This window comes from Sciurus carolinensis, chromosome 5, assembly GCF_902686445.1.
Source record: "Sciurus carolinensis chromosome 5, mSciCar1.2, whole genome shotgun sequence".
NCBI classification, from domain to species: domain Eukaryota; kingdom Metazoa; phylum Chordata; class Mammalia; order Rodentia; family Sciuridae; genus Sciurus; species Sciurus carolinensis.
In genome coordinates, this window is record NC_062217.1 from 150,284,053 (window position 1) to 150,300,616 (window position 16,564).

Here is a 16,564-nt window from a genome sequence, read left to right on the forward strand (position 1 = left end):
AAGTCACTCTCCTAATATCTGGCCAAGATTCTCCTTCCTTTTTAGAAGCAACTACACACAAACTGTAGATGCATATATACTGGAGTGCGTATAATCCTATATCTATCCCATTTTAATTAAAAAAAAAAAAAGTAGTGACACTATCCTTCCATCACTTTCTTCATATAATAATATATCCTGAGAGTCATTCCACAGCAATACATTTAGATCTGTCTCATTTTAACAGTTAAATAGAATTCCTTGTTTGATTTAATCATAATTTATTTCATCGGCCACCTACTTACTGATATTTAAACTATTTCCAGACTTCTGCCATTATAAACAATGCTGCAGTAAATACCTTTGTACCTTTGTTTACATATAGAGAAAAATATTAGAAATGGCATTGAATGGGTCAGAGGAAACTGTACATTTTTTATTCTGGTAGATGCTGACAAATTGTCATCCAAAACAAGACAAACCAACTTTCACTTTTGATAGCATATTAAGTTTTTTAAAAGTACACAAAGTTCCCTTAGCTCAGTTTCCCCTAATGTTACAGTATTTTTTTTTTTTAGTTGTAGATGGACATAATACCTTTATTTCATTTATTTATTTTTATGTAGTGCTGAGGATCAAACCTAGCGCATCACATGTGCTAGGCAAGCACTCTCCACTGAGCTACATACAACTCCAGCCCTAATGTTAACATGTTATATAACTATTTGCACATTTGTCAAAATAATACTAGTACATTACTGAAGCATTTAACGAAGTTTGGTTTTATTCAGAGTTCACCAATTTCTTCACTAATGTCTTTTTCTGTTCCAGGATCCAATCTAGGATTCCACATTGTAATTAGTCACCATGTGTCCTTAGTCTCTTCTGGCCTAAAACAGTTTCTAGTCTTTCCTTATTATTCACGATACTAAAAATATCTTTGTACTTCTAATAAGTAAAAAAATACTTTCCTCTCTGCTTAAACAAGTATTTTATAATTGTGAAAAAGCCTGAATATCTGGTCATGTGTTTAAACACAATTAGTATGGGGCTGGCAATCTAGCTCAGTGGTAGAGCACAGGCCTAGCATGTGTGAGACCCTGGGTTCAATCCCCAGTACTACAAACAAAAACAAAACAAAATTTTAAAAGCCATTAGTATTTCTTCTGAGAAATACTTGTACATTGTAAACTTTTTTCTCATTTATCATTTTTTTCACTTAATTTATAGTATTATATCTATTCAGACATTTAATTTTGTTGTCGTTTTGTTGTTGTTGTTGTTCCAGGGATTGAACCCAGGGACACTTATACACTGAGTCACATCCCCAGACCGTTTTACTTTTCTTTTTTTTTTTTTTTTAATTTGATTGTCAATAGACGTAATACCTTTATCTTTATTTTATTTATTTTTATGTGGAGCTGAGGATCAAACCCAGTGTTGGGCAAGTGCTCTACCACTGAACCACAATCCCAGACCCAAGACCTTTTTACTTTTTGAGACAGGGTCCCCCTAAGTTACTTAGGCCCTCACTAGGTTGCTGAGGCTGTCCTTGAACTTGGGATCCTCCTGCCTTAGCCTCCCAAGTCACTGGGATTACAGGAACACGTCACCACACCAGGCTCAGTAAGTGTTTATTGATAGAGGGATTATGCTTCCTTTATTCCTAGCTCTGCTCAATTATAAGCCGTTAAAAATGGGCAATGAGCAAACAGTCTCTGATTTTTAAAAAAGAAAGCCAGAAATGGCCTAAACTGATATGAAATTAACATATAAAAAAGCAAAATTTCAAATGAAAGAAAGAAATCACTACTTAATTATTGCTGTTGAGTCTGTGTAGCATATTGCTGACTTTATTAGAAGAAAGGGAGAAAGGGAAAAAGAATATACGTGTCTAAAAAGAACACTGGAATGATATATTCTAAAATAATAATAGTTAACTGTGGATAGCCAACTTCAGGTGTCTTTATTTTCTTCTTTGTGCTTTTCTGTATTTCCCAATTTTTCTATAATATAACATTTAAGAGGAAATTATTCCTTAAAATAATAGAGGTAGGGCTAGAGTTGTAGCTTAATGGTAGAATGCTTGCCTAACACATGTGACGCACTAGGTTCACACCTCAGCACCACATAAAAATAAATAAAATAAAGGTATTGTGTCCATCTACAACTAAAAATATAAATAATAATAATAATAATAATAGGGGTGTAGCTCAGTAGTAGAACATGCTTAGCATGTGAGACATCCTTGGTTAATTCCCAGCAACAAAAAATAACAATAGATACTATTGATAAAACTGGACATTCATTGCCAAGTGTGGAGGCACACACCTATAACCCCAGCCACGCAGGAGGCTGAGATGGAAGAATTTCAAGTTTGAGGCTAGCCTGAGCAACTCAGCAAGACCCTATCTCAAAACAGAATAAAAAGGGCTAGGGATGTAGTCCTGTGGTAGAGCACCCTTGGGCTCAATGGTTCAATCCTAGTACCACAAATCATACTATAATGTAATAAATTTGAAACAATGAAAGTCAATTTAAAAGTTTAGACAAAAATGAAATACATACATATTCTCCAAAAAAACAGAGACCATTTCCTGTTTATACAACCAATAGAAATGTATCAATTATAAAGCTCTCAACTTTGATTCTATCAAATTTTAAATACTGCACAGAGGCGGGGAAGGGGGTAGAAACAATGAAAACAAAAACTACAGAGTAAGGGAAAATAACAACATTACAGATACAAGTTTAATCTCTAAAACTTTAGGGAGCTAATAAAAATGTATCAAGAAAACACCCTGTCTCCAGTACCCAATCATCCATGTCCAGCAGAGGCTTTAGAATAGTCACTTGGTGTTCACATAACAAAATGCTGGGGAAAATATCCCATAACACTAGTTTACAGACATATACCTTAAAACAATTATTAAAGTACAGTCTCAGGTTGGGGCTACAGCTCAGTGGTTGAGAGCTTACCTAGCACATGTGAGGTCCTGGGTTCAATCCTCAGGACCACATAAAAACAAATAACTAGGGCTGGGGAGATAGCTCAGCTGGTAGAGTGCTTGCCTTGCAAGCATAAGGCCCTGAGTTCGATCCCCAGTACCGCAAAAAAATAAAATAAATAAATAAAATAAAGGTATTGTGTCCATCTACAACTAAAAAATATATTTTAAAATATATTTTAAAAAAAAAGTACAGTCTCACATCAAATAGGTGGAAAGACTCTTTTGGTGTTATAAAAGGTTTAGGTTTAATTCCATATCAGTGGTGGCACATTTAACTGGTCCCATCTTTGAGAAAGGAATTCTAAGATAAAAGTCATTAAACGATTGCTTCTGATCTAGCATTCTGACTTTGAGCACAACTTCACAAAAAAATAATTCAAAATAAAAAATACATTTTTCTAAAGATATTTATAGCTGCAGTAATATATTATACCTTAAATCTGGAAACTGCCCAAGAGCCTGTTTGTGGAGAATGGCATTCTAATGCAATGGAATATACTGCCACCAGAAAGGACAAATGTGAGAAATGCAAAACATTTTGAAAACAACTACTGTGTAGCAACTAACGGTAATTTTAAAACTAATTCAAATTTATAAAGGTAGAAGTAAGAAGACACTATATAAATTATGTTTCCATAAATAACAAGGTCAGAAGATGTAAACAAATGGTGCTTTAGGACAATAATTGCTGACAGTTATATCAATTAAGTAAAGTTACGGATAAAGCACAGAAGGCAGGCTCAAGAAACTGGAATCTATCCCACTTGTTTGTTACACACCTCCAAGTAACTAACTTCTCTAATTGTCCATTTCTTCGCCTATGAAATGAAGATAATATTTCACACAATTGTAGTGTTTTAAAGATGACACCTAAAACAAAGTAAAGGTATGAATTACTTCAAAAGAGGTTAATTATTTTTACATAAATACAAATAAATGTAGTAGTTAATATCCACTAATGGTATCATCACTAAAGTGATGCTAATAATCATTTTTTTCTTCAATTAACTTAGTTGTCACTTTCAGAAATTGTTCCTCTTGTAGCAAACATTTCATCTTTTAGGTTGGATGGTTAGAACTGGGCATATACATGTTAAGGCAAATCTTTCACTGAATTTTCCCAATGAATGAATATGGTCCCTGGTTTCACTTGACTAAGAGCAGCTACACTGCCAGATGGAACAAGAACCTGGGACAGAAAGAGAATTGACAGAATGGACCAAAAGAACTTTCTTACTGAAAAAGAATAGATTGCCCTGCCAATTCATATCTGCAAATCCCTCCTGGATGTAAAAAGAAAGGTTCTTTATAGTTACACCTCTTCTCTTGAGTTTGGTCTAAATGAACGGGTAAAGATGAAACTAAAAATGGAATATTCTGGATTGTAGCAGGAAGACAGCAGGGGAGAAAGAATTCACATATTTCCTGAATTAGGATAAGGACAACATTTTTCTCATCTCCCTGGTCACTTAACTGCCATTTGGTGACACTTTACTAAGGGTCAAAGTACTCCCCTGAGGGTTTGATCACAGCAGCAAGAAACTTTCAAAGGTGAAATTTAGAAGCTGCTACCAAATAGCAGGTGCAGGCATCCTCTCCCAAGGCGAATGCGATAATCAAATACTTGGCTTTAGTTCCTCAAATCAAATTTTGACTTAGGAAAAAATCAATCCATTTGGTTTTGACTTGAGAAAGAATTATTCCATTTGACTTTTGACTTGGTTAAAAGCACTTAACAATTCAGTTTTCTCATTCTTTTTGTCCAGTTGTCCTTGATGGTTAGTTTCCCTAGCCATTAGTCAAATTGCATTTATATTCTTATTGGCTTTAGCACCTAAAAAATCAGGAGGAATTAAAAAAAGAAAGTTTGCTTTCTTTGAAAACAGGTATCTCTCTTTCTACCAGGACCTGTCATTGTTCAAAGGGAAAACTAAAAAAAATCCCTGAGGATTATAGCAGGTGCCCCTTGGAATTCTGTAAAGATCCTGAACCCCTCCCTTGAAATGGCCCCTGGCTAGCCATTTCCCTCATACAGTTACTGATGTAAAGTGAGGGTGCTCCCTCAAAAGGATTATTAGTGCCCTGTAAATAAGTTTCCCTAAGGCTGTTAATGCACAGAGGAATCTCTAACTTGGCTATGGGCCTGACTGAAGTGCCATTTTCCTAGCCCTCCCTCTCTTGCCTCAGGCTCCTTTTTTCACTGGGCCCCCTCTCTCTCAGCTTTCCAGCCTAGTCACCATTAGAGTTTGACTGCATTCCCAGGTGCCTGGCCTATTTTAAACAATAACAATACAACATGCATCCACAGTAAGTTATCTGGCCCCTTAAAATCTTGGCAAGTGAGTCCAGAGGAACATAAATCAATCTAGGCAGTTATCTAGAATGCCTTTCATTTCCCTTCTCCTCACTCACACTCCAAAACTAAAAGCAAATAAACTTAGCCTGAAGAATAGTGGCTAGGAAAAGCAGGGAGAAATATGGATATATCAGAGGGGTCTTAAGTCTAGTAATCTCTAAGATCAGAAAACTCCTGGAACGCAGATCAATTTCCTTCCCTGCCCCATCTTTTTTTATTTTATTTATTTATTTTTGGTACCAGGGGTGATTGAACCCAGGGGCACTCAACCACTGAGTCACATCCCCAGTGCGCCCCCTCCCCTTTTTTGAGACAAATTCTTGCTAAGTTGCTTAGGATCTCGTTAAATTACTAAGACTGGCTTTAAACTTGTGATCCTCCTGCCTCAGTCTCCTAAGCCACTGGGATTTCAGGCAAGTGCCACCACACCTGGCTCCCCTGCTTCTTCTTGAAGCTTGATTCTCCTTGATACCACCAACACTGCCTAATAGTATGACTGTCAGAACTGTCATAAGTCTAACTGCCTGCCAACTTGGGACTCAGGGAAGGAAGGTACAAGTGTAGAATAAGGCCATGTCAAGGGGCACTGGTCTAAGCAAAATCATGCTTGGGGGCTTGCGATTTTAACAGCTTTTTTTTTTTTTTTCTTTTTAACTTCCTCTCTCTCCAGAAAGCAGATTTCTCCCCGTATTGCCTGTACCCACTACTTCTACCAATACTGAGAATCTGACTTTAGTGTACAAGTATTTAAGCAGCACAAGATGAGAAACTTTTAACTCTTCTTTTATGCTTGTATTAGACTAAATCTATTGACTTTGAAGTCTATTGTAACTAAGTCTGATTGAATTTCAAAAAAAAATATCAATGAAAATAAATTAATGGTGTTAAAATGCTAGCCATTCTGCTAAGGAATAGGAAATAGCCCCAACACCCAAGGTAAACTGAGAATGTAGGGAACATGTGGGGGAAAGGGCCATGCATAGGAGGACACAAAGCTGATTGGTTGACCCACACCTCCCTTGAAAGGCTCTCAAATGTCAACCCCCTTTATCCATCAACCTTATGTTCCATGTTCTACACTATGCAACTGGACTCCAGTCAAGCCACTTCTCTATATTCTCCCGTATCCACACCTTCACCTATATGGCTAGCACCAGTCTACTTACATTTCTAACAGTGCTTGCTGTCCTCCTCCGGGAACTAGTCAAATTCATTCATTCTTCAAGATCAAGCTAAAGCCTCTACTTCCCTGACTCCTCCAAACATTCCTTTCCATGTCACTAAATTCTGAGATAGACACTACCAGAAAACTAGGCAATGCTAGCTTTCCACAGCCATACATCTTTTTTGTCCAATTTAGTCATAAACTCCATAGAATCAAATCTTACACAACTTAGTACTTCTAAAAGTGGCTATATATATATATGTATATGTTTATATATATATATATATTTATATACATATATATATATATATATTTTTTTTTTTTTAAGGACTGGGGATATAGCTCAGTGGTAAATTGCCCTTGGGTTTAATCTCTAGTACTACTACTACTGCTACTACTAATAAAAATAATAAAGGAGATCAGTAGAGTAAAATAAGTAAATCAAGGGAAGGGAAAAGGGGAGAGAAAGGGAAGGTAATAGGAAATGAAATCGATCAAATTATGTGCATGTACAAATATAGCATAATGAATCCCATAATAAATCACAGTACTATGTATAATTATAAAAATAAAATTCCAACATCATACAAGTTTGTCTTACACATAAAAAGTGAGAACCATGGCCCTAGCAGAATAGGTATTTTAATAAACACTGCTTAGGAACTGCTTAAGCAAGAGTTCTCAAAATAATGAATATCCCTTTGGCAAGTCACACTTCTAACAATACCGGTAACTCTAAAAGCTCTCTCTTAAAAGGTATACTATAATACACCACATCTCCAAGAATTAAACTAAGGAGCCAGGTATGGTGGTACTCGCCTGTAATCCCAGCACTGGGGGACTGAGTAAGAAAGATTGCAAGCTCAAGGTCAGCCTGGGCAACTTTGAAATCCTGTTTCAAAATTAAATTAATTGGTTGATTAATTTAAAAGGATGGGCATTTAGCTCAGTGGTAGAGAGACCCTGGGTTTAATCACAAGTACTGTCCCAAAAAAAAAAAATTTTTTTTTCAACCAAAACCTCCAAATTCTTATGCTAGAGAGGCTTAGGGAAGGAATCTAAGCATATAAAAAAAATCTAAAAAAAAAAAAAAATCTAAGCACATAAAGTCTCTTAGTAAGAGATCCACATGTCAAAGCTGTCAAAGCAGTTTCAGAAGCACTGGGCATAACCTTGGTCCTTTATATGTATGAGTCTAAGATTTAGAGTTGGGCCATGTTCACATTCTTTTCCTCCTGCTATTGGCCAGGGACTAATTTGCAAGCACTTGACCAGTGTGTATGTGGCAGATGTTAAGTGATAATAAACAAGGGGGAATTTATGATCAAAACATGTGGACAATGCTGGCTAAAACAAAATGGAGCAAGTCCCTCTCCCATGGGACTTCTCAGTGCCTTTAATTTATCAGTGGGTACTGTGATCCCCAGATGAGGGGATGTGGTATAGTATTTCCACATTCATTTGGTTACAGAATTATTTTTTTAAGAATCCCACAATATAACTCTCAGAAAGTCTGATCTAGCACCTTCTGAGAATAAACAATAGCAAGAAAGATGCCACTTTTTGTGAATAGGCTCCTCTGAGTCATGAATTAGGCACCCAGAATTAGACTTTGTTCTCTCACGTTCAAAGTGACTTTTCCCTGGACTCCCCATCTGAAATGTGAGGAATAATTACACTGCTCTGCTTCCCAGGGTTTTTTAAAATTGTTTTTAATCTTGAAACTGTGTTCCATATTAATCACCAAAACAGGTTCTGACCCCAAGTGGCCAAACTTCAAAATCCCTAGTGTCTACCCAACCTGGATGAAGGGATGGAGAGAACCAGATGCCACCCAGCCAGTTTTCACATCTCTAGTTTCTAGGTTACTGTGATAAAGTCAAACTGCAGCAAGATGAGGGATGAATGAGAGCTTCTCCCAGCAATGCACTTCTGGAGGGAACCCCCTCTGAACACACACCATCCATGTCTGAATCTTGATTCATCTTTTCAATAGGAACTTTCTAAAGAAAAATTCAAAGAAATGGGAGGTCAAGATTGGAACTACAGGTAAGAAAAAGTACTCAGACTACTTTTCCTTTCTCTAAAGAGAGGAACTCATTACAGTTAGTGAGCAAGGGAAATATCATTCCTTTCAGTGAAAACAGCTTTCCAGGAAAAGTATCTCAACATATATACTATAAAACAATTTAATTTCCCTGTCCCATCACCTGCCACCCCATCCCCATCCCCCAAAAAAACCCCACAGATTGTGGATTTCCTCTCATTCTTGGCAGAGTTACCAGAAGAAATATAATACCCCCTTTGGACTGTTCCCAACAGCTGCTGGAACAAGAGGGGGGAGATGGGGGTATCCCTCCAAAGCTGCCTCTAAAAATGACCATTCCCTCTTCCAAACCACGCAGCCAGTGAGCATAAGACTTCTCTTTCTGTGCTTTCTTAAAGTAAGGGGAAACCACAACGATAATGTTCACAGTTCAAAATATTTATCTCCAGCCCATTTGTTCTCAGTTTGACTCAAACTGCAGCTTCTATACATTCCATTTCTTCCTTTCCTTTATTTCTTTGTGAACTGGTATTTTTTATTTATCTGTTTAATACACCAATTTCCAAGTTAGGCTTCTTATCAAATTCCTATTCAATATAAGTTCCTTCTCTGACCACCTACCCCAATATCACACATCTGTGCACACACAAGTTCCCTTCAGGGCAAGAGACTTGAAAGACAAAAGTCTAGGAATAAATTCAGGAGGGCTCTCTGTACCCCTTTATCCCCTACCCAGTGTCATCATACACATGCTCTTCAACTCTGTCTAGAAAAGCCCATCGCCAGGCAAGAGGGAGACATCCAGTGAAGCTTCAGCCTCTCAGTTGAGACCACCAACAAAGTTCATGAATGTCAACTGGGGGCAGAGGCAATATCTCTCTCTGCCGAGGAGAAACTCTGTAGAACCTCCAGCACCATTCCCCAAAGGTGACGGCTGGGGTTGAGTGAAGACCGTGAAAACTGTACAAGAGCCAGGGGGAGAAAATATAATGTAAGGAATTATTTGGAATCAGGGGTGGGAGAAGGTGGAGGGATGAACTGGCTGACCCCAAATGTCTTTTCCATCTCTAACTCCTATGATTCTTTGACCTCCAATTTTGTGCTGTGGACAAGGAATGGAAAGTCAACAGACATGGTGATGTTTTGAAAGAGCCTGGCAGTCTGCTCTTGTCATTTAGTAGCCTTTGCATGTATTTTTTAAGGTGTCTCCAAGCCCTGTCTTCATTTCACAGTTGTCACCTTTCTCAGCAATTTGAGCTCATGTCAAATACCAAAAAAGAAGGTGAAAAAGAAAGAATGTGCTGGCAATTAATTGTGTGCTAAAGAGGAGCAGGCACAAGGGCCCATTGGGTGGCCCCAACTTCCAGGGAGGGCAGTGTGGACAGTTTGGAGAAAATGAAGAACTGATGTAAGTTAAGACAAGGAAGCCAACCCTCTAGTAAGAGGTCAAATCTTCCTCATGAGTGTCACATTCAATTTTAAATACAACTTGAGTATTCACATGATTTGGCATTCATACACAGATTAATTAGCATATTATCTTGCTTCTGTTGGTTACAACTGGCATTCCAACTGAATCCCATTCAAACCTGAGCAGGATCACGGAACAGAAAGGACTTCCCTCAAAAGTAAACCAAATCTTTGTATTCTCAACCTTTTCTGATGGTTAACATACCTGAGAAAAAGTCTGAAAAATCTGTCTCTGTAAATGGGGTGGTGGTATTAGTTTTCACTGAGAGTTAAAAACCCAATTTTCTCCTCCCATTTTTTTCTTCATCTTAATTGTAAAAATTTACCAGAACCTGGCCTCAAGAAGTCTACCTGAATTTCTCCCTGTTCCATGGTTAGAAATTAGGACCAGAAACTAACCCAAGGCTAGGTCAACCCACAGTTAAGGTTAATTTATTACACAAAGGTAATTCTTCTCTAATCAAACACTTAAAAAATTATGTTAAAAAAAAAAAAAAAAACCTGTATGCCTACACAGTAACCTGTCAGCTGAATTTCAGCAGCTCAAACACAATCTTTACCTAAGATGAAGGTTCTAGACACAGAAAACTAAGTTATGGAGTACTGAAATACTTTCAAATATTCCTTTCCAATATGAATTCATATTGCTGATTGTGAAGATTGTGGGTTTTTCCATGCTTCTGCCTTGAAAGCTAGGAATACCCTACCACCACTATGAAATTTTACTACACTGAAAAGGACACAGGCAGATTCTGCATTCCTGCTGTCTTGGAAAAGGTGCTTCCATTCTTCCAGTTTCCACTTGAAGGTAATGACTGTACTAAACCATTTCCTGCTTCTACAGGTGCATTTTTTATTTTGAGCATGTAAACAGAACCCTACTTTTATTAACTCCCAGAGCCATTAAAAATAAAGTCTTTCCAAAATGGCTGAAGACAATATATCTATATATGAAGTCTTTCAATGAAATAGAGACCAAGTGACTCTCCCTGATTAAGTCAGAAAAGGGAAGGAGAAAGCCTAAGCTACTCTGAGTTGCTAATTGTTCTCTGAAAAATACAGTTTAGGCTTCATGTATAAACCAGTCATCAATGGCCTCTCCATTCAGAGTTAAGAAAAGAAACATTAAGCTTTGTGGGTGCCCTCCCCCCCAAAATGCTCTTAGGTGCAATCATTTTAAAACAAACAAACACACTCTGCTTATCTGTGTCTATCTCACCACTCTGGATGTTAATCATCACTGAAATAGATACCCCTGGTCCCCAGCCTCAAAGAGCTCCAAGGCTGTAGGACCCCGCAGGAGGAATGAGTGTGCGTGCCAGGGCAAACACCTCAGGAGCCTCACCCTCAAACACCTATTGTTAATTCCAGGCAAATCTATCACAGGCAAATGCAATAGAACACCCAGGTACTACTCACAGGGTATTTAAAATAGAATTGCTATTTGAAAATGTGTAGCACTTAATTAGGGAGGAAGGAGATCAAGTAAATTTTCTTTAACACAGGAATGGCAAAAGTATTTTTCTTAACATATACATACCCTTACATATGCACAGATATACTCTTATTTTTCAGTATCAGAATTTGCAGAAAGCACCTTTGCTCTTCATTGGTCATATCCTCTACTTTTTGCATTCAACCTGCATTTTATACTGACAGAGTTGAATTCCACTGTTTTGTCCCTCTACACTGAAGTAGGCTAGTTTTACTTCTACTCTTTGGGGATAACTTAAAATATTATTGAATGAAACATTGCTTTTTATTTATTATATTCAAGATCTTTCTATTCCCTCAGGCTTCATAAAGTCTTCAAACAAAGCTGATTTTAAATCAGATGACTGACTCACTCATATCTGTGTCCCCTTTAAAAAAAAAAAATGCTCAGGATACCTATTAGTGTTCACTGTTTGGGCAAGAGGCCTAAAGGGAAGCAAATTATTTGTTTGTGGTTTTAAAGTGGCCCAAATGCCTTCAAGCACAAGTATAAGACCATTAACAAATCACAAGGAACCAAAGCAGTTCATCTTACTCAACAAAGCTATGATCAGTTAGAAGAGTCAAACTGAACAGGGCTTGCCCTGGGCCGGAAGGTCAGTAAACCTTAGCAGTTTGTGTTCTGAGAATCAGGAGGCTCTTAAGCAGTGAGCACAGGCCACAGATTGGGCTGTTATATTTGTGAAAACATTTAGGGCAGGTGAGAGAAACTAAGGAGAGAGTGAGATTTTTAGGCAGCACCTCCAAATCATAACCATTCCCACTTTTGCCATACACAGACTGACTGTAGAAGTCAAGCAAATAAAAAAGTTCTGTTTTACAACAATTTATTGAGTGCCTATTATGTGAACATGATGCTAGCCAGCACATGACACTGAAGCCTCATTTTACTGGGTAATGTTATTCCCATTCCTTATAGATGATAAAACAAAGATCCAGTGAGGTTTTGTGGCTTCTGATAAAAATTAGGTTTTGTGCTATATTTATAAAAACATCTTATGTCTTCATCTTTGGGCAGTAAATTAGTAGCATCCCTGCACTATCCACATAGTTGTACTCTTGCTGTACTTTGGGCCAAGGTTCCATGATGTCCTAAGAGGATTGGGGTACAAGCCTTCTCTCTCCAGGGATGGCAATCACCTCTCTTAGTGGTTTATTAAGTCTCTGCAGCTGTCCAGAAGCAGACCACACTGGCAAACACCCTCTCCACCTGCTGTAACACACATAACTTCTCCCCTCAACCCAGAAAAATGAGCAGTGACCCTGCTTTTTATCAAGTGCTGTAGCAAAACAAGCTCCCTGGAAGGCAGGTGATACCTCATGCTAGGACACAGGCAAGAAATCAAAACACACATGTCTAAAAACCAGTAAAGTCATAATGAGATCTGGTAGTCTCAAAGCACCTTACACTATAAACTTGTTTTCATTTTCATTTTGATATTATTCCCATTATCAGAACATAGACTTATTCTTCCTAAGTCTCTTTTAGAACATTTGAAAGGGAAATAAACACCAATTCCTTCCTTCATTCAGTCTCTGTAAGGTGCAACAGAAAGCCAAACTTTGCTTTGGTTGGTTAGCTTGGGTTCCAGTCATTTTAACTAACTTCTCTCGTAGGTCAACTGATAATATTCTTTGAAAAAGTCACTTTAGGCCGGGTGCAGGGTGCAGTGGAGCATGCCTGTAATCCCAGAGACTTGGGAGGCTAAGGCAGGAGGATAGAGAGTTCAAAGCCAGCCTCAGCAATGGCAAGGCCCTAAGCAACTCAGTAAGAACCTGTCTCTAAACAAAATAGAAAATAAGGCTGAGTATGTGGTCCAGTGGTCAAATGCCCCTGAGTTCATTCCCCAGTACCCGCCCAAAAAAAGGTTACTATGATAAGAAAGGATGAGGGGAAAAAAAAAAAACAAAACTATTTTTGACAAGATGCCCCTGCCTAAAAAAACCCCAAGGGATAATATCATCAACAAAATCATAATAGAAAAGAAAGAGTTAAGCAAAATGATCAGGTTCAAAATTTACGAAATTTATAGTAATCCTGTATATCAATCATACTCTGCTAGAAACACACTGAAAAAAGAGATGGCATTTGCAACAAAAATCAAATGTATAAGATATTTAGAAACCCAAGAATAACAACAGATATGCAAGAACTTTATAGTGAAAATCCACAAAAATACTTGAAAAGGCACAGAATTTTTTGGGGGGGGATGAGGAATTGAGTAGATATGGAGATGTGACACACGCATAAATTCAACGAGTATAATATAACAGATATAAGACTCCATCAAAAAAGCAACAATATTTAAAGTGGTATGGAAATGGAAAAATATGAGAAAAAAACAGAGGATTCACATATAAATCAAATATACCTGCATACGTATATATGTAGACACACATACAAACTTAATAAGTGCCAAAGTAAATTTTCCAAAACAGAGAGAGAAAATTTAACACAGGATGCAGTGACAACTAAACTATTTGGGGGGGGGGGGGGGGGGAGGGAAAGTAAGCTGAATTCACTTCTTGCACCAAAACAAAAGTGATACTGATGAAATCAAAGTGTTAACTACTTAAAAATCAAGTTATAAGAAAGCCAGTGGGAAATCAAAGAGATTTATCAGGTCTGTGCAGAATTACAAATTTTCAATTTCAGGGGATAAAAAAGAAAAAAATCATAAGAATGGCAGATTCTAATAATGTATAAAACTTCTCTAAGACAAAACCAGTAAAGTAAAAAGAATTGTCTGGAAGAAATTTTTTGCACCAAAGATGATAGACTAGAGTTTAATATTTGTGATCCAGAAAGACTCAAAATTCATAAGAAAAACATCAAGACCCCAATAATAAATTGTCAAAAAGTTAGAAGAGACAACCTCACATGTGAAACAAACAAGTGGGAAGATATTTATCCTTGCCAGTGATTAAAAGAGATACAAAATATCAAATTGGACATACTGTCATATAAACACGTAAGTTTTTTTAAATTCTCACATGAAATTGATTTAGTCATTCTTTGTTGGTATACTGTAACTTGGTCCAATGCCTTTGCAAGTCATAACCTTTGATCCAATAATGCCTATCCTGAGATATTTATTCTAAGAAACTAATTCAAAACGACAAATGGTATGGTGTGTGGCACCTCAATAAAGCTGTTACCCAAAAATGCATTAAATTATTCATTAGGCACCTATTCTGTTAGGATCAGTAAGATAGACACTATGGGGGAGGTGCAACTGAAAAAACTTAAATGGAATTGGTTATGTTTTTAAAAACTTTCTTTAACGTTATTCTACTATAATTGTACAGAGTGAGTACAATCTGAAAGCTTTTACTCCAATTCCATACATTTTTTTCCCCTTCCTATATTTAACAGTTTAACTATTCAGTAAAGTTTTTCATTTTCAGGTCTCAGATGCTACCCAAACAGGCCAAACCACAATACCTAGGCCGTGTCCTAATCCAGCCTCCTGCCTCAAGCAAGCACCCTTTTTTGGGTCCTTCTGCCTATATCAAGTCATAAATTATGTTGATAGTGTAACTAAGTGCTTTCTATTAGGATCTGAGTCCTGAAACCTAACTACCTTTAGAAGAGAGTGGGGAAGATGAACATCCACAAAACCATTTTAATAGACCACTTAGGGGACCTGGGTCCTCGACCTGGACTGGAGAAATCGTCCAAAGCGTGACGGGCCACCGGTCCTAGGTGCTCTGGGCTGAGGAAACCGGGCAGTCAAGGTCCTCGGAAGCCACAATTAAAAGCTGACGCGAGTGCTTAATATGGATAATTGCGAAGAGCGCCCTATGGGGAGGGTGCTAACTGAGGGATGCTCTTGGGGGGCTTCCTCGGTGAGGACCTTGGACAGGAGAGACACTGGATCCCCGAAGGTGTTCGGGGAGGGGTCTCGACGGAGGCCGGGTCTGGGCCTCGGAATTCGGGGTGCGACACGGCCCCGGGCCGACCAGGCCGCGGCGCCCCGCCCTTTCCCGGGATGCTGGCCGGCCCGGGGCGGGGAGCGGGCGGCGAGCGGACGCTTACAGGTCGGTGCCGAGCCGCGTGAAGCCGGAGTTGAGCGAGGCCCGCGCTATCCGGCGCCAAAGCAGGTCGCAGCTGGTGAAGCGCCGCAGCCAGCGGCACACCTGCGCCAGGCGGCCGAGGGCCCGCATGTCCAGGTAGGAGCAGATGAGCAGCAGCAGCTCCTCCGGCAGGCGCCAGAGCGCTGGCCCCGCAGCCGGCCGGGCAGCGGGCTCCCGAGTCGCCGCTTCCTCATCGGCCGCCGCCGCCATGGCCGCCCCTGTCCCTGCGATGCCGCCCCAAGCCTGACCCCCTTGTCCCTGTGCTTTTCCCGGCCTGGCATCCTCCCGCCGCCCAGTCCTGACTCTCCGTTCCTCCTCTTTCCCATCATGTCTTCCTTGTGCCTCCTTCCCGGCCCCTACGCTCCCCTCATCTCCCTTCACGATGCTTCTCGCCTCTTCCTCCACGCTTCCGCCTGCCTCTGAGTCCTGTCCCGGGCCTGCCCCAGCTTCTGCCTCGGTCCCCGACCCCGCTGCCTCCTGCGCCTTCTGTAGTACGGGCTTCCCTTCCAGCCCGCTTCCTCTTCCGCCTTGCCCTGCTCCCGCTTTTCCCTTCCCCTTCCTTCGCTTCCCCCGCACGACCCTCGCTTCCTGCAGTTCCCTCGTCTCCCCGCCCTCTCCCGGCCCGCTGTTGCCGGGGATCCCCGAGCGGCCCTGGCTGCCCATGAGCGGCCGCGGGGCCGGCCCAACGCAGAGCCGAGGCCGAGCCACCGCCGCCGCCCCGGGAGGAGGCGACACCATGCCGGACCGGGTCACATGGGGCGGCGCGGGCTGAGGCCTAGACCCGCCCCTCACACCTGCGGCGGTGGAGCTACTTCGGGGTGCGGGCCGGGGCTCTGGTATCCCCATCCCCAGGGCCGCCGGGAGCACTTAGTGGAAGCACATGCATTCAGTCAAGCTCGTTCTGAGGCTCGCTGAAAGGCCCCATCCAAGACCATAAGGGAACCCGCGCCTTCAGGAAGCATCAA

At 40.0% G+C, this 16,564-nt stretch overlaps 1 protein-coding gene across 3 annotated transcripts in view; it reads right to left on the reverse strand.

Moving 5' to 3' along the window:
- The window catches only part of Fbxw4 (F-box and WD repeat domain containing 4), an 80,733-nt gene extending 64,394 nt beyond the window's left edge, over positions 1 to 16,339 (reverse strand). The window contains exons 1-2 of one of the 3 annotated variants that reach the window (XM_047553586.1): positions 15,562 to 15,620; positions 3,770 to 3,860 (exon numbers count right to left, since the gene is read on the reverse strand). Coding sequence is in view for 2 of the 3 variants with exons in the window: in XM_047553584.1 (XP_047409540.1) it covers positions 15,562 to 16,337 (776 nt within the window). In the remaining variant the exon portion in view is untranslated. Of the gene's footprint in view, positions 1 to 3,769; positions 3,861 to 15,561 lie in introns of all 3 variants that reach the window. The other 2 variants (XM_047553584.1, XM_047553583.1) reach the window with 2 other exon arrangements.
- Between the last annotated feature and the right edge of the window lie 225 nt (positions 16,340 to 16,564).